Raw genomic sequence first — 22,450 nt, forward strand, 5'->3', positions numbered from 1 at the left:
TAAAACATAAAGCTGTAATTTAAATCTCTAGTACACAAATAATCACAAAACAATAAAAACGAGCCACTGCTGCACAGTATCTTTGTTTTTGTGGTTACAAAGTCATAAAATAAATGTAGAAAACTACATACAAACACAAACAGAACTCAGATGAGATGATGTTAAACATGTTGGATTCATAAATACGTTAACATAAACTCACTATGTGTAAATATTTTACATTATAAAGTAACATAACCGACCAGACCGATATGGGAACAGGTTCAGATTCTCCAGGACGTAACTGTTTCTCTTAGTGATTTTGCCTTTATAAACATATTAAGTCTAGTATAAAAAGGCGGCTATATAAATAAAAGACACTACTGCTCCTACTATTATTATTATTTTGCAGATGCACAATTTGCACTATATATTGTATATATGCACGTTGTACTGTATATTCACTACGCACTACTTATTATATTTGTATTAGTTCTTCTTCTTTTGCTTGTTTAACTACTGGAGGCCAGTAATTTCCCTCGGGATAAATAAAGTATCTATCTGTCTGTCTATCTGTCTGTCTGTCTGTCTATCTATCTATCTTCTATCTGTCTGTATGTCTGTCTGTACTGGATATTTACAAAGTGTCATTAAAAATCATCATAATGGAAAGTAAACATTTGAATATCTTAATCCTTTAAATAATTGCACTTTTTAAACTAGACTTCTAGTGTATAAAACAGTGGCCTGCAAAAAGACGCCTGGGATGATGAAGGTTGGCTGTGAACACCTCCAGACTGGGTGTATCGCACGTCAGAGTCCACGGTGGACGTACGCAAGACGTAGAGATCGTGTAAGACCGTGTAAACACACCATCACAACAGCGGCTGTAATGAAAGTTATGCTCACATGCAGAACGTGAGGAAACAAAAGGGCTCCGGTTACGTGCTCGGCCCAAATATAGAACATCCAGTCGGGCTTGTTTGTGTTTAGGAAGCGCTGGCGCCACATCACAGCCGCACACAGACTGAACGTGCGAGCGTGTCAATTATCTGTTGGGCGTGTCTCTTCTGGCGCTGCTCATCTCTCGTTTCAGGAACTTCTTGTTTTCGATTTCGTTGAGGGACAGAGAGACGGAGCAGCGGGACGGAACCGCTCGTCTGTGGCGAATGCTCTCTTTGATGGCTTCTTTTATAGTCTGCAAAACAATACAGAAAAAAACAGAGTGAATGGATGGATGGTCCAGGATTTATTTAAAACACACACACACACACACACTTTTCCTTTTATCTTTTGATCTTTAATGCAATCAGCCAAAATCTGTTCCTTGTCCATAGCTTTATCAGCTATAAAAAGGGCGCTACTAAATTCACGGGTTAATGTGCAGCGCCGTCATCAGCCAGCAGGGGTCGTAACTGCAGCACTAATGAGGAACCCCACCTCACAGACGTGTCTGTATGTATACACCTGGTTGGTTGATAGCACCGCTGAGGATTCTATCCCTCGAGTGCTGGTGTAAGTAGATTAAAATGAAACAGGAATAAAACACCCAGACCTCGATATTGTTGAGCGTGTTGAACTCCATGAGGTCGTGCAGCTGCTGGAACGCCTGGTTGGAGTACTTGAAGTTAAACGTGGAGAACGGCGTCTCCGTGTCGTCGAATATATCGAAGTCGGCAAACTCCCTCTCCTTATCCGTCTCTCTGCGGACTCCTACAACACAAGCGACGGCGCCGTGAAAAAGTATTCACCCCCATCCCAATTTCAGCATCAAAGTCAAAACAAAATGCTTTCCTAGTAAATCCACCACTCAATTTTACTAGATACACCCAGGCAGGATTACTGCCAGACCTGTCAAATCTAAACATCACTTAAATAGAACCTGTTTGGCGGCGAGCAGCAGGCTAGAAGGTCTCAAGAAGCAGCTCATGATGCTATATTCGCATAATAATGAATTCAAATACTGATGCAAAACAAGTCTTTGAAATCAACCAGTAACAAAATCAAAGGGTTACAAAGCCATTTCCAAAGCTATGGGAGTCCGGCGAACCACAGATACCCCTTTTCCACCGACGCAGATCCAGCTCCGGCTCCGTTCCGGTTCGCGAACTTGATTTTGAACCGATTCCGCGTGTTTCCACCGAAAAAAAGAGGTTCCAGACAGCGAACTAGCGTTCTAATCTGGCACCACAGAACACTTGGTTTTTCAGCGCGAACCGTGACGTCCATCTGTAGGCGTGTCACAGTGTAGAGGTTTGGGTGCTTTCACTTGAGACATTATAACATTATATAGAATTTAAACCACTTTCATCTTTTAAAGTTTACCTGATTACATTTTGAGCCAGTCTGCCGCTGATATTCGCTGATATTTTCAAAGTGATTAACTGTGTGATATAACGTGGTAAAAGTGACCCAGACAGTATAAACGCTTAACGTGAAAAATGAAGCGTAACGTGGCTTGTTGCACTAAAACAATGACCGATGAGTTTGGGCAGCACAGAGCACTTATAACCAGTACAGGGCACTTATAACCAATACAGAGCACTTATAACCAGTAATAACGGAGATAAATTGAGTCTTTCTGTGTGGTACTTTTACTACATTCAGCAACGTTACGCTTTATTTAGTTGAAGCTTTTTGTGGATTCAGAACTCCAAGCTGCAGAACCAGCACACGTAAGTAAATCCAGTTAAACACAGATACATGTAGAGCTTTTAGACTGGATTTGATGGTTATTTCACACAAATGGATGTTCGTGTCATGGAACTTTAATGATGTTTTATCGCTCAAGCTGAGCAAATCGGTTATTTGTGTCGAGGGTCGCGGTGAGAGCGAAGTGCAAACACTTCTCATGTCAATGAAATAAAGAAAACAACAACTGCGACAAAAACGTCACGTCTTCTTATCACCAACAGCTGATCCATGCTTTTTACATAAAAACGAACATCTGTAACAACAGCACAAATCCCCACAGGTAACCTACACACTCCACCATCATGTTACTCTTTACTTTCTTTATGTAACGCCCACCGTTGATGACAGGCTTGGTTCCCAAAACGTGCGTCGGTTCTCTACAAAACACCGAGGTTCGAAGAAACCTTAACAGAACCGGTCCAAGCCTTACATCACCAAGCGCAATGCAAAGCGTCGGATGCAGTGGTGTAAAGCACGCCGCCACTGGACTCTAGAGCAGTGCAGACGTGTTCTCTGGAGTGACGAATCCCGCTTCTCCGTCTGGCGATCCGATGAACGAGTCTGGGTTTGGCGGTCGCCAGGAGAACGGTACCTGTCTGACTGCATTGTGCCGAGTGTACAGTGTGGTGGAGGGGGGATTACGGTGTGGGGGTGTTTTTCAGGAGTCGGGCTCGGCCCCTTAGTTCCAGTGAAAGGAACTCTTAATGCTTCAGCATACCGAGAGATTTTGGACAAACAGTTTGGGGATGGCCCCAGTGCACAAAGCAAGGCTCAAAAGAAACAAAACGAAGGTTTTGTAGCGGCCGAGTCAAAGTCCTGACTTGAATTCCAATGAGACGTCGTGGCAGGACCATAAAAGGGCAGTCTGTGCCTGAAAACCCTCCAGTATAGCAAAATTAAAACTATTCTGCAAAGAAGAATGAAACAGAATTCCTTTATGGCAATTTATTTACATTTATTTATGCAATACTTTTACAAAACTCAGACTTTTGCGGGTGTCCATGGCAAAGAAGACGCTCAGGATTATCATGGCGCCTGTAAGTGAGCAACAGTACATAATACGGTAAAAAAAAAGCATCTTTTGTTCTTACCCGGAGCTTTAAACTCTCTGAAGTGGATGTTGGCCAGGACGAAGTGGATGACGATGGGACAGTGCTCGTCCTCCTTCTTGGGTTTAAACACGTAGCACTCCTGCAGGCCCTCGCGATCGAAAACCTTCACGTCTATCTTAGGGAACGGCAGCTTGTTCATGCGCGCCCATTTCTCGGCCAGCAGCAGCTCCTGATAGGAGAATCGGAATCGGAACGGGATCAGAAGGTTCAATCGTATCCAAACGTTCATGAAACGTTAATCAGACTAAAGGAAAATTCAGGGCTGGAAACAAACATGTAGACATGATCCAACCCGGATCTTTTTTTCAAGCGACCCACATTTTGTCCATTTCTTTTTTTTTTACGCAACCCAGGCAACACAAGTGACGCATCTTACTCTTTCGGTTCAATCTGGTCGCACTGTGGTTTACAAAACGTAACATAAAGCCTCCACAAGGGGGCGTTTGCCTACAAGTTTATTTGATTATTAATATTTTTCCCTGCAACCCATTTTTTTCCTCTCACAACCCACCTAAGGGTCAATAAACTACTGCACCCCCTGAGCGCCTAGACATTCATTTATGGTATTTAGCTTATTTAAGGATGCAATCCTACACAAAACAAAAGTTTGTTTACACATACACAAAGAAAAACCCTCGACAGAGAAAACTCAATGCTCCCATTAATGGTACAGGCTGAGTTTGTAGCTTGTTGGTACAGAATAAAGAATTTTAGGCTGATGTGTTCAAACAGGGTCAATATTTGTGGACACACAACAAGAAAATCAAACCGACCTTGAACGGCGGGCTGGAGTCGCTCGGCCTGGCTGAGAAATCGAAAGAGATGATCAGGTCGACGCCTCGCTGGGATCGCAAGATCAGGGGGTACGGCAGGTTGAAGGTCAGGCCGCTGTCCACGACGTGGATCTTCTTACTGCTGACATCCATGGGGTCGTAGATGCGCTCGAACTCGTCGGGATCTGCAAAACAAATCGACGTTTATTTATACGGGTTAAGTTATAAGATTAATTAGATCTTTGCAGTAATTTTTATTCTATTTAACAGAGTTTACAAAGACCAGCCAAAACATTAGAAGCACTGAAGTTTTGGCTTTGGCGGTGCTATCGGCTGGCCGGGCATCTACACTGACATGATCGGCTATTTCTGAATGGAGGGAACGGCCGAGGGCCACGTCTGCATCACGGTGGCCCTCAAAGTGCCGATCGTAACGTATCCTGCTGTGACTGTAGATATACGTTATAAATATACAGTATAAAGGCGACTGCATTTATATTGTCCTCCTTTACCACAGACACGCCTCATAACACAAGAGACGCACCGGTTGTTTTCACTTTCCCATCTGTCATTAAATTTCCTCCTTCTGCTTCAGTTCTCTCGTTCTGTACATTTCGGGATTATTTGTAAATATTTCTCAGCATCACTTGTTGGAAAACCGCCTCAGTTAAATGCTGATGTGAAAATGCTGCCATCTAGTGGCGGGGTGAGGTCATTTAGCATGTCACAAACTCGGCATGCATTGTGGGAGATGCAGCTTACAGTGTATCACAAAAGTGAGTACAACCCTCACATTTCTGCAAATATTTCATTATATCTTTTCATGGGACAACACTATAGAAATAAAACTTGGATATAACTTAGAGTAGTCAGTGTACAACTTGTATAGCAGTGTAGATTTACTGTCTTCTGAAAATAACTCAACACACAGCCATTAATGTCTAAATAGCTGCAACATAAGTGAGTACACCCCACAGTGAACATGTCCAAATTGTGCCCAAATGTGTCGTTGTCCCTCCCTGGTGTCATGTGTCAAGGTCCCAGGTGTAAATGGGGAGCAGGGCTGTTAAATTTGGTGTTTTGGGTACAATTCTCTCATACTGGCCACTGGATATTCAACATGGCACCTCATGGCAAAGAACTCTCTGAGGATGTGAGAAATAGAATTGTTGCTCTCCACAAAGATGGCCTGGGCTATAAGAAGATTGCTAACACCCTGAAACTGAGCTACAGCATGGTGGCCAAGGTCATACAGCGGTTTTCCAGGACAGGTTTCACTCGGAACAGGCTTCGCCAGGGTCGACCAAAGAAGTCGAGTCCACGTGTTCGGCGTCATATCCAGAGGTTGGCTTTAAAAAATAGACACATGAGTGCTGCCAGCATTGCTGCAGAGGTTGAAGACGTGGGCGGTCAGCCTGTCAGTGCTCAGACCATACGCCGCACACTGCATCAACTCGGTCTGCATGGTCGTCATCCCAGAAGGAAGCTGACGCACAAGAAAGCCAGCAAACAGTTTGCTGAAGACAAGCAGTCCAAGAACATGGATTACTGGAATGCCCTGTGGTCTGACGAGACCAAGATAAACTTGTTTGGCTCAGATGGTGTCCAGCATGTGTGGTGGCACCCTGGTGAGAAGTACCAAGACAACTGTATCTTGCCTACAGTCAAGTAGTGGTGGTAGCATCATGGTCTTGGGCTGCATGAGTGTTGCTGGCACTGGGGAGCTGCAGTTCATTGAGGGAAACATGAATTCCAACATGTACTGTGACATTCTGAAACAGAGCATGATCCCCTCCCTTCGAAAACTGGGCCTCATGGCAGTTTTCCAACAGGATAACGACCCCAAACACAACCTCCAAGATGACAACTGCCTTGCTGAGGAAGCTGAAGGTAAAGGTGATGGACTAAACCCAATTAAGCACCTGTGGCGCATCCTCAAGTGGAAGGTGGAGGAGTTTAAGGTGTCTAACATCCACCAGCTCCGTGATGTCATCATGGAGGAGTGGAAGAGGATTCCAGTAGCAACCTGTGCAGCTCTGGTGAATTCCATGCCCAGGAGGGTTAAGGCAGTGCTGGATAATAATGGTGGTCACACAAAATATTGACACTTTGGGCACAATTTGGACATGTTCACTGTGGGGTGTACTCACTTATGTTGCAGCTATTTAGACATTAATGGCTGTGTGTTGAGTTATTTTCAGAAGACAGTAAATCTACACTGCTATACAAGCTGTACACTGACTACTCTAAGTTATATCCAAGTTTTATTTCTATAGTGTTGTCCCATGAAAAGATATAATGAAATATTTGCAGAAATGTGAGGGGTGTACTCACTTTTGTGATACACTGTATGTACGATTGATGGGCCTTGAGTTTGACATGTGGATTAGGGTATTCCTGCTTCGTGCGCTGTGATCTGCTGTGACCCTGCCAGGATAAAGTGGTTAGCTAGTTGTTAAAAGTTCTGATTTGTGTGTCTAGCTGTTTTTAAACAACTACATTTCACCATTAGAGAGAAACTTTAATCTACAGTGATTAAACAATTATAATTAAGACATGATACATAGATTTGAGGTTTAAACCATCAACCTTTTACTCGATATTACACTAGAATAATCACTGAGCTGCCACCGTCCCAGGTTCTTCTGCACATTTCAGCAGCTTTCTCTGACTTGCGCTTATTATAATATTATTATAATGTTATCACAGGATGTGGGGACTCTTAACAAGATTTAAAGATAATGTGTGTGAACCCCGCCCGAGCGTGGACAAGAACCAACACTGAGGCTGACTCACTGTAACATGAGACACTAGGACACACCTTTAATTAGCACCACAAACTGAAAGCATTAGTGTTAAGTGCTTAGGGCCAAACCTGCAGGGGCTTGCAGAGGTGCGAGTGGGCCCGAATAACTTCAGCATGGTTTATTCCACGTGAGAAGCAGACACATCAAATTAAAACCACCTCCTTGTTTCTACACTCACTGTCCATTTTATCAGCTCCACTTACCATATAGAAGCACTTTGTAGTTCTACAATTACTGACTGTTGTCCTTTTCTTTCTCTACATACTGTTTTAACCTGCTTTCATGCTGTTCTTCAATGGTCAGGACCCCCACAGGACCACCACAGAGCAGGTATTATTTGGGTGGTGGATCATTCTCAGCACTGCAGTGACACTGACATGGTGGTGGTGTGTTAGTGTGTGTTGTGCTGGTATGAGTGGATCAGACACAGCAGCGCTGATGGAGTTTTTAAACACCTCACTGTCACTGCTGGACTGAGAATAGTCCACCGACCGACAGTTGCTAACAGGCGTAATAAATCAGTTATATAAAGGAAATCATGCGCCTCCACTTTGCAGAAACAGTTTAGGGAAGAGTCCTGACCTCAGCCCCACACAACAGCTCTGGAATGAACAGGAACATCAACTGAGCCTTGCTCGATGGAATGGAATTGAATCCCCACAGACATATTTCCAAGCCTTGTGAGAAGCCTTCTCAGAAGAGCGGCTGTTGCTCTAGCTAAAAAGAATAGTTTGTTTTTGACGTCCGACAAGCTCACGGTCAGGTGTCCAAATACTTTTGGCTATGTAGTGTAGTGTTTGTTGGCAGGGTTGAGCAGTAATGGAACGCAGGAATAATATTTTGAAAGGGCGGATTTCACAATGCACTTATTCTGCTTTTAATGGATTTGTTTGTTTATCTTCAGTACCGCAAGGGAGTGGTGAGGAACTGGGGGTCGACTGGGGGCCACGATTTTAGTGATTTGGCCCGTTATCACTACAGATTATTGAATTTGAGTCGGTCAGTTTAACGCTTCACGCGGCTAAAGCCAAGTTCACACTACACGACTACACTTTCAGGTCGGTGTGTATTTCACACTACACGACTGATGGGTGACAAGGGGTTTCACACTACACCATCTATCACCAACTGGAATCACAGACGAGCTTCTCTGGTCTCCCAAACTACGTTCTGTCACGAAACCAAACACAAGAAGTGACGAGGGGTTAAACGATAACACGTCCAACAATGCACGTCAACAAGTAGCGAGTGATCAAAGTTTGTGTGCTGATGTGCAGCGTAAAATCAAGTAGGAAAAATAAGAGCAGTATGGATTGTTCTATAGTGAGTTGAAGGTTAATAAATATTTTCTTGCAATGCAGCGTGGGTGTTTCGTAGAGAACAATAAGGTCAGAAATACTGTAAAACTTGTGTGTGTGTGTGTGTCGATGTATTCTGATATAAACTATATTACACCCCTGTCCCACCTGTTTACACTCCTCCTCTGTGTTTCCCTTCACACCGTATCTTGCGTTCTCATTGGCTGTTCGACATAGCACTCATTGCCAGTCGGGCAACTCAGATCCAGATATCTGACATGCTACAAATCTCTCTTCGGTTGTTGAGTAGTTCACACATAGCGATTAAGAGCCGAGTTTCGATCGCCGGCTTATACTGGCTTATATATGGACACAAGTATTGGGTGTAATAAATCAGTTATATAAAGAAAATGATATGCTTCCAACTTTGTAGCAACAGTTTAGGGAAGGCCCATTTCCAGTACCAGAGTCCTGCACAGAACCCTGACCTCAGCCCCCCGACTCAACAGCTTTGGAATGAACCGGAACATCAACTGTGACTTTCTTGATCAAAATCGCTGCCCAGCCATGTCATCTGTCATCTTTTTTTCTATTTGATTTATTTTCTCTCCCTTTTTCTCCCGATTTTAGCGTAGTCGATCTGTCTTCTGCTGCTGGGGGGGATCCCTGATTACGTTCGAGGAGGGTATATTGCTGCTCACGTGCCCTCCTTCGCATACTCAGTCCTAGCGGACCCCTTCACAGGCGCCTCTATCTGCTAATCAGGGTCCTTGCACAGCGTTTGAAGACCCCACCCACGTAGTCCGGGCATCCCGCCCAGCAGACACGGTGGACAATTAGTGTCTGCTGCAGGCATTGCCAATTGTGCCCGCTAGATGGCTCCCAGCCGACCGGTAGCAAAGCCGAGATTCGAACTGGGGTGTTCAGAATATCTGCTCTGGTGTGATAGCGGAACAATGCTGTCATCCTTTGACTGAAAGGGCACAAATTCTCACAGACATACTTCAAAGTCTTGTGAGAAGCCTTCTCAGGGACGTCCAATAAGCTCATGGTCAGGTGTCCAAATACTTTGGGAGCACCCTGGTCTCACTTTTGGGATAAATTGGATTTGGATTACGAGCCAGTCCTCTCTTCCAGCGTCAGTGCCCACACGATCTCACCGACTCTACTATCTGAATGAGCACAAATCCCTACAGACACACTGCAAAGTCTTGTAGAAATGCTTCCCAGATTGACTATAAATGAGAAAGCACTTTTTTTTTTGCTCACCTGTGACGGCGTCCACCTCGTCCTCCACGGAGACCTGGTGTGCGAGGTGCGGGTGGTGCGTGTTGTTCTCGCCCTTGTACAGGTGCAGCCCCAGCATGAAGTTGTGCACTTTGCCCGCTCGGCCCTCGCGAGTGTTGAACAGAGACGTGTCGCCCACTATGGAGTTGAACATCCGCTGCGTCCAGCTGGCCTGGGCGTTACGCTGGCGCTCCTCCTCCGCTTCCGCCGACTCCGTGCCCACTGAAAGATAAAAAGCCAAGAACAAAAGGTAACAGGCCGAAAAAGCCAAAGACTGTGCACTATATGGCCAAAAGTATCTGGACACCCATTCTAATGGTTGAATTTTGTTAATTCCGCCACATCCGTCGCTAACAGGTAAAAAAAAAAATAATAATAAATAAATAAATAAATATATATATATAACATAAATAATAAGCTTTGGGTAAGTCCCCTTTCTCTTCCAGCATAATTACACCCCTGAGCACAAAGCGAGCTCCAGCTTCTTACACAGAACCCTGATGAACACTCAACCCAACTCTACACTTTTGGGATGAATTACACCCAGACTGTGAGCTTTTATCACTGACTTCATTGTCCGAATGGGCACAAATTCACATGAGCCACAGACACACTCCAAAATCTATATGATGTCCCACATGCTCATGGTCAGGTGTCCCAATACTTTTGTTCATTAATCAATTCTTTCTCAATTTCTCGGCACATCTTTAAAAAAGGAGGGTAAAAATGGACTCACTCCTGCGAGGTTCCTCTTCGTTATCTGTCGAGTCGTTTCCAAGTATGTGCTCCGGTTTAATTTGCTCTAATAATAAACGATAATAAAGAACTTTAATTATTAATTAATAATGTTGACTGTAAGTGCCATAACATTAAAACCACCTCCTTGTTTCTACACCCACTCTCCATTTTATCAGCTCCACTTTCCATATAGAAGCACTTTGTATATCTACAATTACTGACTGTAGTCCATCTGTTTCTCTGCATGCTTTGTTACCCCCCTTTCATGCTGTTCTTCAATGGTCAGGACCCCCACAGGACCCCCACAGAGCAGGTATTATTTAGGTGGTGGATGATACTCAGCACTGCAGTGACACTGACATGGTGGTGGTGTGTTAGTGTGTGTTGTGCTGGTATGAGTGGATCAGACACAGCAGCGCTGCTGGAGTTTTAAAACACCTCACTGTCACTGCTGGACTGAGAATCCTCCACCAACCAAAAATATCCAGCCAACAGCACCCCGTGGGCAGCGTCCTGTGAGCACTGATGAAGATCTAGAAGATGAGCGACTCAAACAGCAGCAATAGATGAGCGATCGTCTCTGACTTTACATCTACAAGGTGGACCGACTAGGTAGGAGTGTCTAATAGAGTGGACACAGTGTTTAAAAACTCCAGCAGCGCTGCTGTGTCTGATCCACTCATACCAGCACAACACACACTAACACACCACCACCATGTCAGTGTCACTGCAGTGCTGAGAATCATCCACCACCTAAATAATACCTGCTCTGTGGGGGTCCTGACCATTGAAGAACAGCATGAAAGAAGGGTTAACAAAGCATGTAGAGAAAGAGATGGACTACAGTCAGTAACTGTATATGTATATGGTAAGTGGAGCTGATAAAATGGACAGTGAGTGTAGAAACAAGGAGGTGGTTTTAATGTTATGGCTGATCGGTGTATACACGTGTACAGTACAACACAATTCTTTCTTCACATATCCCATCTTGTTCGGAAGCTGGGGTCAGAGCGCAGGGTTAGCCATTGTACGGCGCCCCTGGAGAGAGAGGGGCCAGCAGGCCCACCATCACGTTTTACAGATTACCATCTCAGAGACGATAATAAAGATCCTCCAGAGTGATAAAATACCACCAAGCTTACCCAGCTCCTCCTCCATAGTGCTGCAGCCGGTCATCTCCTTCACACCAAGGACCCGGTTAAACAGGATGGAGAATGCACTGCCCCAAACACCTACACACACACACACAAACAAAGCGCATGACTAAACTGGCCCCAGTGGTCAAACCCTACATTCCAATACTGTGTCCAACACACCCTTATTACCAGTGTGTCATTATTGGTCAGGGACAGTGGTGGAGTTGTGGGTAGAGCTTTAGGCTCTCAATCGGAAGATTGTATGTTTATTTATTTATGCAGCCACTGTTGGGCCCTTGAGCAAGGCCCTTAACCCTTGGCCATTAACAGTGCAGGATTCGAACACAAAGTTCACTAGTATGGCTCATCATTATTGCACTAAATGGACAAAAGTATTTGGACAGCTGACTATGAGCTTGTTGGCATCCCATTTTAAAACCCAGCCTCCACTCTCCTGGTAAACGTTTGGAGTGTGGATGTGGGAATTTGTGCTCCTTCAGTCAAACAAGCATTTGATTTGAATCACAATCGATGTTCCGATTCATCCCGGAGGTGTGCAATGGGTGTGGCTGAAACACTTGCACTTAATACTTCGAGATACATTCCACATAATGTATATTGTTACTCGATGCTAAAGTTAGGGACCTGGTAACAGGATTTATTTATTCATTTGTAGATGTTACCCGTACTCTTACCCATGAGGAAGTGCAGGGGGTTCTCTTCATATTTCTTCACCACGCTTCCCATGAAGAACTTGCTGCCAAACAGCTCAGGAGTCATGAAGGTTCCATACTTGGCCATGCCGATCTCATACGGACTGAACTCCACCCAGTCTGTCGTTAAAAAAATCACAAACGTCATCAAAATCTGTTTTATTTATTTAAAGCTATTGTGTCTAGAGGTGTAGAGGGGCGGGGCGTCTGAGTTTAACTTCCTAGCCAGTTGGCCAGGCTTCCTTTCTGTGTGAAGTTTGCATGTTCTCCCTGTGTCCGTTTCAAGTCCAAAGACATGCAATCATGTCAGCTGGAGCTACTAAATATTGCTCTGTGTGTGTGTGCGTGTCTTGTGATGACCTGGCGACCTGTCCGGGGTGTTTCCTACCCTTTGCCCAATGAATAAGACCCACCACGACCCTGACCAGGATGAAACTGGTGTTAAAAATGAAAATAAATGAAATAATCTTGACAAAAGTGACAGATTGTATACATCTGTAGTATACTGTATATACACAATCACATAATCGAGCCAGCATTTTTCTTCCTGTAGGGCATAAACGTGGTTGGTGGCTGTGTCACGCAAACAGAGACCAAACACATTTGTTTAGATTTGAATAGCATACGGCCAATATGCAAAATGCCCACGGATTCTGCAGTAATTTAATTTTCTACTCTACTGACCTGCCCCAGGGGCAGCAATGTCTCGTCCAGGTATCAAAACATTTATTCATTTATTTATTTAGTAATTTTCTGTCTGTTGTGGGCAGTTGTAGCCTAGCGGTTAAGGTACTGGACTAGCAATCAAAAGGTTGCTGGTTCAAATTCCACCACTGCCAAACTGTTGGGCCCTTGAGCAAGGCCCTTAACCCTCAATTGTTTAGACAGTATACTGTCACACTACAGTAAGTCGTTTTGGATAGAAGCGTCTGCCAAATGCAGAAAATGTAAATGTTTTACCAGGGGTTAATCCTGGTCAGGGTCGTGTGGGTCCGTTTTCCCCGGAAATGCTGGGCGAAGGCAGGAATACACTCAGGATGAGGCACAATATCATTGCAAAGCTTAGGCCATGACCACAACCTTCCACACAAGACATAGCCAATCATGCCTGTGTATTCGCATGGCCGGCCAATAATAGACCGCTCCAGTTTAATCCTGATCAGGTGTGCTGTGGTTCTTTATTTCCTCACGCTCACCTAAGGAGAATTTTGAACCGCCCGTTCACCTCTTTCATGTTTTTGGAAGGTGGAAGGATACAGTAATACTTGAATAAAACCCAACTGTTAGCAAATAGTTGGCTAAGATTACAAAAAAACTAGTTCTAAGGGTTGTGTACATATTTTGGCCATGTCTCAGTGTGGGCATCAGGGGGCATCTTCTCAATCTGTCCTTGTCAGTTTTATTACAACATGGTGCTAGGGTGGCGCAGCAGCAAAATACACCAGACTCTCCTACTAGCCCATACTAGTCTCGACTGTTTAGGTGTCTACACAGACATGATAGGCTATTAAAACATTCTTGAGATCTAGAACCTCAGAAAGACTTCTTGCAAACATTTAGTTACAATTAAGAGAGCATGATATTCAAACAAGAGAGATAAAAATTAACATGAAAAACTAAAAGAAAATATAGTAAAATATACCCTACAATTTAGGGAATATGAAATTAAAACAAGAGAGATAAGCAATTAAAAACATGAAAACTAAAAGAAAATATAGTAAAATATAACCTACAATTTAGGGAATATGAAATTAAAACAAGACTAAAAGAAATATAGTAAAATGAGGGTAATAGCAAAAATTTTGAACTCAATCATAGGCACAAGAAAAAAGAAAGGTTTTTAACCTGGATTTAAACATTTCTACATTTGAGGAACATCTAATATCTCCTGACAAGACGGGTGGCATCAGGATGTGCCAAGACTAGTATCTGTAGCAACTCCTAAATACAGGAGCAGCCGAAAGGCAACATATATATACAAATTTATATATATATATTAGAAAATAATGCCGAGAACCCAGACAGTATTATCTATGTGGAGACCCTACAAATGAATGTAAAACATATAACATCTAAAAAGCAGAAGCTAATTTTACTGAGGGTTTCTATCTAAATAATGTCCTCTTACCAGCGAACATGAGCTCTGAGACGTTGGGTTTGACGTGCAGGCAGGTGAAGAGAGGAAGTGGGCACTGACCCTGGTTCACCTTCTCCTGTATGGAGCTTAACGTCATGTCCATTCGCTGAAACACACAAAAAACATCCGACGTTTCAGAGGTCTGAATTCCTTGCATAGTTTAGGACTTCTTTTATGATGTTTTACTGCGGTAAATTACCTTATCCCGCTACCTCTGGGATCCAGGTTTCGAATCCCCAGTGGTGCTATGTATTAAATGGGGTAAGTCGAAGCTATGTAATGGACTGGCGTCCTGTCCGGGGTGTGTCCTCACTACGCCCAGTGATTCCAAAATTGAAAGTGGACACAGCGCATCCCTGACCAGGTTAAAGTGGCGGTAAAACGTGAAAGTAGCGACGATTATGAGGTTTGTAGCTGTTACGCTGTGCCTGCTCCACCATCTTTATGACTTTCATACCATGAACCCCAGCGTTTGTGTAACATAATCGTGTCGTTTGTATATTTTCGTAGTTGTTTATACGATTACAAACTAATGTTTAGGTAGCCAGCATGTTCTCCACTTGAGGAAAGGTCATTTGCATCCAGCCTCATCACTCATAAAGAAACAAAGCACAATACAAGGTCTGCACATAAACTTATCACAGAACTGATCGTCTGACATCGTCTGTTTGTTTACGTCCAGTCTGCGTGCATGTGCATGCATTTCTATCGGCCGCACTCTTGTTAGGGGTCACCACAGCGGGTCATTCTTGAGCAACCCCTGAGCATATATTTGTTACTTGTTAGCAATTGTTGTGGCTGAAACACAAAGTACTTTGGTCCATATTTTATATTTAAATGACTTACTTGCTGTTATATTTTCAATGTTATTCAGAAGGATCAAACATAAGCTGTTTATTATAACAAGAGCGATGCAAGAACTTGTTTACTTATGTCTAGAAATGAGAATTTAATGTATTTTTGTACCAATAACATCATTACACTCACACGTTTATTCAGGTAACAGGATTTCCTGTGTTTGGCTGCTTAAATGTATTTTTTGGCAGCAGACAGCCAGTATAGGGAGGACGGATAAAGACCAAGTGCTACCACCCAGACTGTTCCTACCACAGCACGCTCCAAGTAAACGACATTTCCCATTCAGCACTCTTTACCCAAATTCAAGCGTTCCAGTCGGATCAGTGACCTGAGCATTTGACTCCTTTCTTACAAACGAATCAGGCTAAACGATTCAGTAGCCCGGTTTTGCTGAATCTTTATGTTTTTGTTTCGATTAGTTAGGGTTAGACAGAGACGCATTGGTCCACACTTGGGTTATGGCACCCTGGTGGACTGAGTAGCTTGTTTGTTGTGTTACCGACCTAGTTTCACTTATGTTTTTCATCTTTGCCGCCTAGCTGCCGGTCATCACATGCTATAGCGCACTCGTCTATGCCGCTCTACAGCTCAGAATGGAATCCCGCGTTGGATGCTGGAGGATGATTACTTTTTACTTTTTAATTCACACTAGTGGGTGTAAATTTTTCAGTTCTTAGTACTAAAATAAAATAACACTATGTATGTTTGAATTGTCTACAGGGGTATAAACGTGTGCGCTTGGTCTCCTCACCCCCGGTATGAGCGTCTCTCCGATTAACATGCCGAAGAAGTCGGTGAAGGTTACAGGCTGACCCGCCGCTTTCTTCTTCCACAGAGCTTTAATGTATCGCTTGATGTGCTGCGGCATTAGCAGTTTTAAAGGATTGTTGCTCACGCTCTTCATCAGCTCCTGGTTGATCTCTCGGGGACCTTTTTCCGGGAATTCGGGGTGGGAGTAAAGCATAGACATGTACCTGTATAAATAAATACAATTAGGATCAGCGCTCTGGAATGTCATGGGTGCGTATTAAAGTGTGTCAGTAGTACTTAGAGACATTTGTGAAGGTCCTCATTTAGGGAGGAAAAGAAGGAAAATATACCACGTCGATCCGGAGAGCCCCGCCACGTAGGTAGCGCAGTCGAGGACTCCAGACTCGTACAGAGCCTTCATCACTCCAGAAAATGCCACCATGGCTCGGAAACCTCCTCCTGATCCCACTATAGCGATGGTGGGGACCTAGATACACACAGGAATAAGAACCAATGAGTCCAAGCACGGGTCGGATATGTTCTCTCGGCATCACACACATCCATGCACTTATTTACATAGACATACGGGCAATTCATAGCAGCCAATCCACCTACAGGCAATTCATAGCAGTCAACCCAATACAGGCAATTTACAACAGCCAATCCACATATAGGCAATTCATAGCGGCCAATCCACCTACAGGCAATTCATAGCAGCCAATCCACCTACAGGCAATTCATAGTGGTCAATCCACCTACAGGCAATTCATAGCAGCCAATCCACCTACAGGCAATTAATAGCGGCCAATCCACCTACAAACATGTATATTGGGTGGTAGGAAACGGAAGAACCCAAAGTTTATACACAGAAACTGAAAGAACATGCCAAACTCTTTACTGGAAGTGAAAGAAGGTTAGAAACAAACCTTGGTTCTCAGAACATTAATGCTGTGTGGCACCCACACATGTATTTTAAGTACTGTACTTTTGTGGGGGCTTTGATGTACTGTGTCTGTGCAGACGCCCAACTGGTTGATAGTGGATCTCAGTGGAAGTGGCGTATCATGTTTGAACTAAACAACTGAACTAAACGTTAAACAGTTCTGAGCTCACCTCTTTCGGCAAGGTCGGAAGGGAGTGTGGGTCTTCCATGCTGAGGAGCTTCTTGATGCCGAGCATGACTCTGTCCCTGCGCGTCTGTCTGAACACCTTCTCCTGATCACAGAGGGTCATGTTGAAGCGCAGGTCTGTGGAGGAACTACAGAAGAACCATTACCAGCACTGTTATAGCGATGCGCACAGCATTACAGACGATGCATGAACTACGACGCGCTTACCAAACTTCAAGTGACATCTCCAGGTACACCTTGGTGGTCTGGTGGAATGAAACATATCGATTAAGTTTCGTAACCAGTAAAAAACATTAGATTAAACCCTCGTTTGATTACCTTGCCGATTTGCAGAGTCACCATCTCCTTATGCCCTAGTTTGAGGTTGTTGATTAGATATTTCGCAGTGCCCAAAGTCTCATCCATGACATAGTTGGCATCCATTAGGGTCATCTGAAAACATACAGAGGAAGATCTTAATTGTGATACACTATATGGGCAAAAGTATTGACACTCCTACATCAGTTACTAACAGGTGTAATAAATCAATTTTATCAATTTTAAATCATTATTAAGTAGGAATGTAACGAGACACTCTGCCCATGATGCGATACGATTCACGATACTGCGTTCACGATACGATTTTTCCTGATTTTTTAAACAAAATGAAACTGAAGACAAATTATGACAGTTTCCTTTTATCATTTATCTGTGCTTATCATTTGTTTATCTAAATAAAAAACAATCAAAACAATGCTGCACATTTCCCCTCACATTTCACATTGTGTAAAACAATTTAAATGAAATTTTAAAACAAATCCCACATTAAATAAATAATACAAATAAAAAAGTAACCTCAAATAAATAAACTAAGGTTTTGCCTGTGCTCTTTCTAAGCTTGGAAAAGTGTTTTTTCTAGAACTGTGTAGTGACAGGGTTGCCAAGTCAGGCATAAATCACCACCGCAACCTTTGAATTTTCACCCACTTTGAATGAAGCCCGATTTGGCAACCAGGCGAGGTGGCTAGCGCCAGTGCCCTTTGCTGTTTAAAGTGAATATCGATTCATTTTACTTGAATTACTGATTTAAATCGTGACAAAAATGCATCGATTTTTAACTGTGTATTGGTGCATCGTAAAATCCCCATTATTAAGGAAATTATACGCTTCTAACTTTGCAGCAAGAGTATAGGAGTATAGGGAAAGCCATTTCCTGTTCCACCATGACAAAGCATGCTCTGTCTGGTCAACTTGATTTTATTTGTTAATATGCATCCATTCCTGCTTTTCAGGCCTGCAACACACTCCAAAATAGTTGGGACAGGGGCAATATAGGGCTAATAATGAGGTAAAGAACTGGGCGGCTCGATGGGTAGCACTGTCGCCTCACAGCAAGAAGGTCCTGGGTTCGATCCCCAGGGCGGTCCGTGTCCTTTCTGTGTGGAGTTTGCATGTTCTCCCCGTGTCTGCGTGGGTTTCCTCCGGGTGCTCCAGTTTCCTTCCACAGTCCAAAAACATGCAGCCAGGCTAATTGGAGACACTGAATTGTCCTATAGATACCATTGTAGTGCCCGGATAAATAGGGAGGGTCGTGTCAGGAAGGGCATCCGGCGTAAAAACTGTGCCAAATCAATAATGCGGATAACAAAACTGGTGACTGTAATCATTTGGTACAAACCAGTGTCCACAAAAAGCTGAGTCTTTGAGCAGCAAAGATGGCCAGAGGATCTCCAGTTTGTCAGCAAATGTGTGAGAATATTATTAAAATGTGTATAAACAATGTTTTCAAATTAATATTGGAAAGGATTTGCATATTACTCCTTATAATTTAAGAAATCTGGAAGAATTTCAGTGCATAAAGGGCAAGGGTGCAAGCCTAAGAAGACCCGTGATCTCCAATCCATCAGACAGAACTGCATCATCAACAGCTGATATAACCACATGGGTCTGGAAGTTGACAAAACATGAAATATCCTGAGTTTATTCTGTCTGAAACACTGTAAATGTTCTACAACAGCAGTTTATGTTGCACGCTGACTTCTACCCTGTATAAATTGCTCACCTGCAGCACATGTTCCTGTTTGGGGTCCAGGAGGAACTCGAACGTTTCGTTCCACGTCGGATGGATGTCATTGTCTATGTGACGCGTCCGTTTTCTGGACTCCGGAGCGGTCGGAATAGACAGCTCCACGTACGGGTCCGGCGTGTCCACTGCCCACACACAGCATGCTTAGTTAAAGATGTCTTTTTTACACGTTATTAAAATAAATGAATAATTTTTAAAAAAATGAAGTGCACACTTACACAAGTCACCGAGCGCTCCTTTAGTAACATTCTCCGCTTTCACCACCGTCACATGTAACCTGTGGGAAAACTGATGATCCTGGTGACACAAAACAAACCTGTATGGGTGACTAACAATCGACACAATGCTTATTCAAACATAACAACAAATATATAGTGATGGGCGTGGGCTCTCAGCAGTCTAAAAATGGAAAATGACGCAAGTATTATTAATTGATCACACTAATATGTGAAAGAGGAACAATTTTACACATATCTCAATGTATAAAATGTATAAAAACTAAAAGAAAAGGTAAACTATTAAAGTAAATTTAATTATTCAGTAATTTTCAGCATTGCCGCATAGACACCAATTTTAGTTCCTTTTTTCCTATTTTATTTACGCATTGTCTCCCATTTTCAGATTTGTAGTCAATCTGTCTTCCGCTGCTGGTGGATCCCTGATTGCAATCGAGGTGGGTATATTGCTCCTCACTCCTCCACTGACCCGCACAGCCCTTAGCGGAACCCTTTTTCACCCATGCACTCTGCACAGGCGCCTCTATCTGCTACCCCACCTACATAGTCTGGTCATCCCGCCCTGGCAGAAACGTGTCTGCTGCGGGCACTGCCAATTATGGCCGCTAGATGGTGCCCAGTCAATCGGTGGCAATGCCGAGTTTCGAACCGAGGAGTTTAGAATCTCGGCGCTGGTGTGCTAGCGGAATATCCCGCTGCGCCACCTGAGTGCCCTCATGTAATTATTTTAAATAATTCAATTTTCATCAACCGCTGGGAGCAAGGCAGGAATACCCTGCACAGGCCAGTCCATTCCCCTCAGCCATAGCCAATCACGTCTGTGAGATTCAAACCCCGATCTCAGTGCTGGTGAGCTAGCGTAACAGACCGCTGTGCCACTCTTATAAACTGTGGTGGACAGAACGGGCTACATCAGTCTCAAGTGGGGACCCCCCCTAATACCACTCAAGCAGTTTAAATGTCTCAGCTATGCTAGGCTACTAAAAGCGTAGTAGCATGCGTGTGGTGGAAGCACTAGGGGGTTTTCACATGCAAATCACTTACGGTAAGGAAAGCAGTTTTATACTATACAGAATTATAGAGAACCCAAATACAATTCTTAGACCTATTATAGACTGGTCATTTACTGTCATGCAATATGGTAAAACCTACGACGATAAGGAAATAGGCCGTGCATGTATTCGGTATATCTCTGTCTAGACAGGGAAATGTGTGTTTTTTTTAGATCCCGAATGATGCAATCACATTTCCAGTAAAGTATGAGTTGTTAGAAGTTTCTGACTGATATTAAAGGTCAGACTTACTATAATGTACTGATGGGGGTCTGAGTAGGACATCCTGGCAGCACTGAAAGGCTCGAAGTGAGGAAACACATTTAGAGTTCAGGAAAAGCTTCTATTTCTCTTGGGCGGCATCTGTGGACTAGAAAAATGTGACATAAGAGGCTCTGACAGGCAATAAAGATGTAATAACAATTGAATCGCGTGATTAATGGGATCTGCTTCTCACATTCACACAATAGTTCTTTTTTAGTCCCAAATGTAATTTAACAGCAAATAAATGTCTACTGTATGAATTGATTTCTGTAGGTTTGTACCTGAGGGTGAGCTATACAAGTTGTGTCAAGGTATGTATCTGATATGTGCATTCACTGATTGTTTCATAAGCTATATCCACCATAGACATGAATTTTGCATGTGTACAATTACTGACTGTAACCTATCTCTTGCTTTGTACACTCTGGCAAACCATTGTACACTATTTATCAGTTGAAAGGGAGGAAAAAAGGGAAAAGAAATGCTACCACAACTCACTGAAGGCAGCTCACCAAGGCAGTTTGCTTGTAGCGGTCAATTTCAAAAGGTTACCAGAAAAACAAAGATAAAAAGAATGCCGGTAATTGAGCTGGCAGAAAAAAATGGGCAGAGATAAGCCCAGTGTCTCGGCCTCATGGAAAAAGCAGGTAGTTAGGCAATGGGCCAGCAGTGGGAAGCCAGTATTTAAAGGTCGCTCCCAGCTAATGAGGTGCAGAGACTGCAGAATAAAGGAACCGGCGCTGTCCGTCACACGCAGCTTCACGACCTCTGCCGGCCCTTACTGGCATGGCAGGTGGGCATGATACTGTAATCCATCTGTCAACAATCTGTACGACATGTGGGCCTGTTACACCATGAATTTCACGTGAAAATACGTCATCTTGATGGCATCATATGTATAATGTAAATGTAATATCCCAATATATACCTCTGTGTCAATGACAGATGTTGGCTTTTGCACCTGTGTAATCCAGTGGGTTATTAGAACCCAAGCTTCAACATAAGAAGGCTAGCAGAAGGTTTAGAGATAAAACCCACCCCAGACTCTTTTGGTTTCTTTGTCATCTGGTAAAATGTTCAGGACATTTCACACAAGAACAAGCAGATGTTAGAGAAGTTTCTTTCCGAGTGCTGGACCCACACCCAAAGCTGCTAAAACAGACAGATCTTCCCAAGAGTCAGGGTTACAGGACCTTCCCATTATTACAGCAGGGCCTTTATTGTGGCTTCTGATCTTTATTCTTGGACTGTCTCGCCTTTGTTTGAGTTCAAAACCACGTCAGACCTGATTTTCTTTTTTCTTGGTTGTTTTTGGATTAAATCCTACCAGACAAATTGCACTTTTGTATGAATGCAGTAAACCAGCCGTATTTATATAGGCACGAATAAGCCATCAGCTGTAGTACACAACCAGTTATGAG

At 43.4% G+C, this 22,450-nt stretch overlaps 1 protein-coding gene across 1 annotated transcript; it reads right to left on the reverse strand.

The window, feature by feature from the left end:
* Positions 1-30: 30 nt before the first annotated feature.
* On the reverse strand, positions 31-21,909 carry pla2g4aa (phospholipase A2, group IVAa (cytosolic, calcium-dependent)). Its single transcript, XM_063017290.1, has 17 exons — positions 21,895-21,909; positions 19,696-19,774; positions 19,454-19,602; positions 17,731-17,844; positions 17,620-17,657; positions 17,396-17,540; positions 16,633-16,769; positions 16,284-16,506; positions 14,666-14,780; positions 12,520-12,657; positions 11,831-11,920; positions 10,687-10,752; positions 9,933-10,172; positions 4,559-4,743; positions 3,765-3,954; positions 1,535-1,692; positions 31-1,177 (listed from the first exon to the last, which is right to left on the reverse strand). The coding sequence occupies exons 1-17, from the start codon at positions 21,907-21,909 to the stop codon at positions 1,028-1,030; spliced, it is 2,232 nt and encodes a 743-aa protein (XP_062873360.1). The 3' UTR covers positions 31-1,027.
* Positions 21,910-22,450: the final 541 nt, after the last annotated feature.

Source organism: Trichomycterus rosablanca, chromosome 20 (genome assembly GCF_030014385.1).
Source record: "Trichomycterus rosablanca isolate fTriRos1 chromosome 20, fTriRos1.hap1, whole genome shotgun sequence".
NCBI classification, from domain to species: Eukaryota; Metazoa; Chordata; class Actinopteri; order Siluriformes; family Trichomycteridae; genus Trichomycterus; species Trichomycterus rosablanca.

What these genes read in the sequence shown, in the direction of transcription:
- pla2g4aa (XM_063017290.1), bottom strand. An exon ending in GAGAGACGCTCATACCGGGG is followed by an intron (nt 14,781 to 16,283) that starts GTGAGGAGACCA and finishes TGTGTGTTTCAG; the next exon opens with CGAATGGACATGACGTTAAG. An exon ending in CGAGGTGGACGCCGTCACAG is followed by an intron (nt 4,744 to 9,932) that starts GTGAGCAAAAAA and finishes TTTGTTTTGCAG; the next exon opens with ATCCCGACGAGTTCGAGCGC.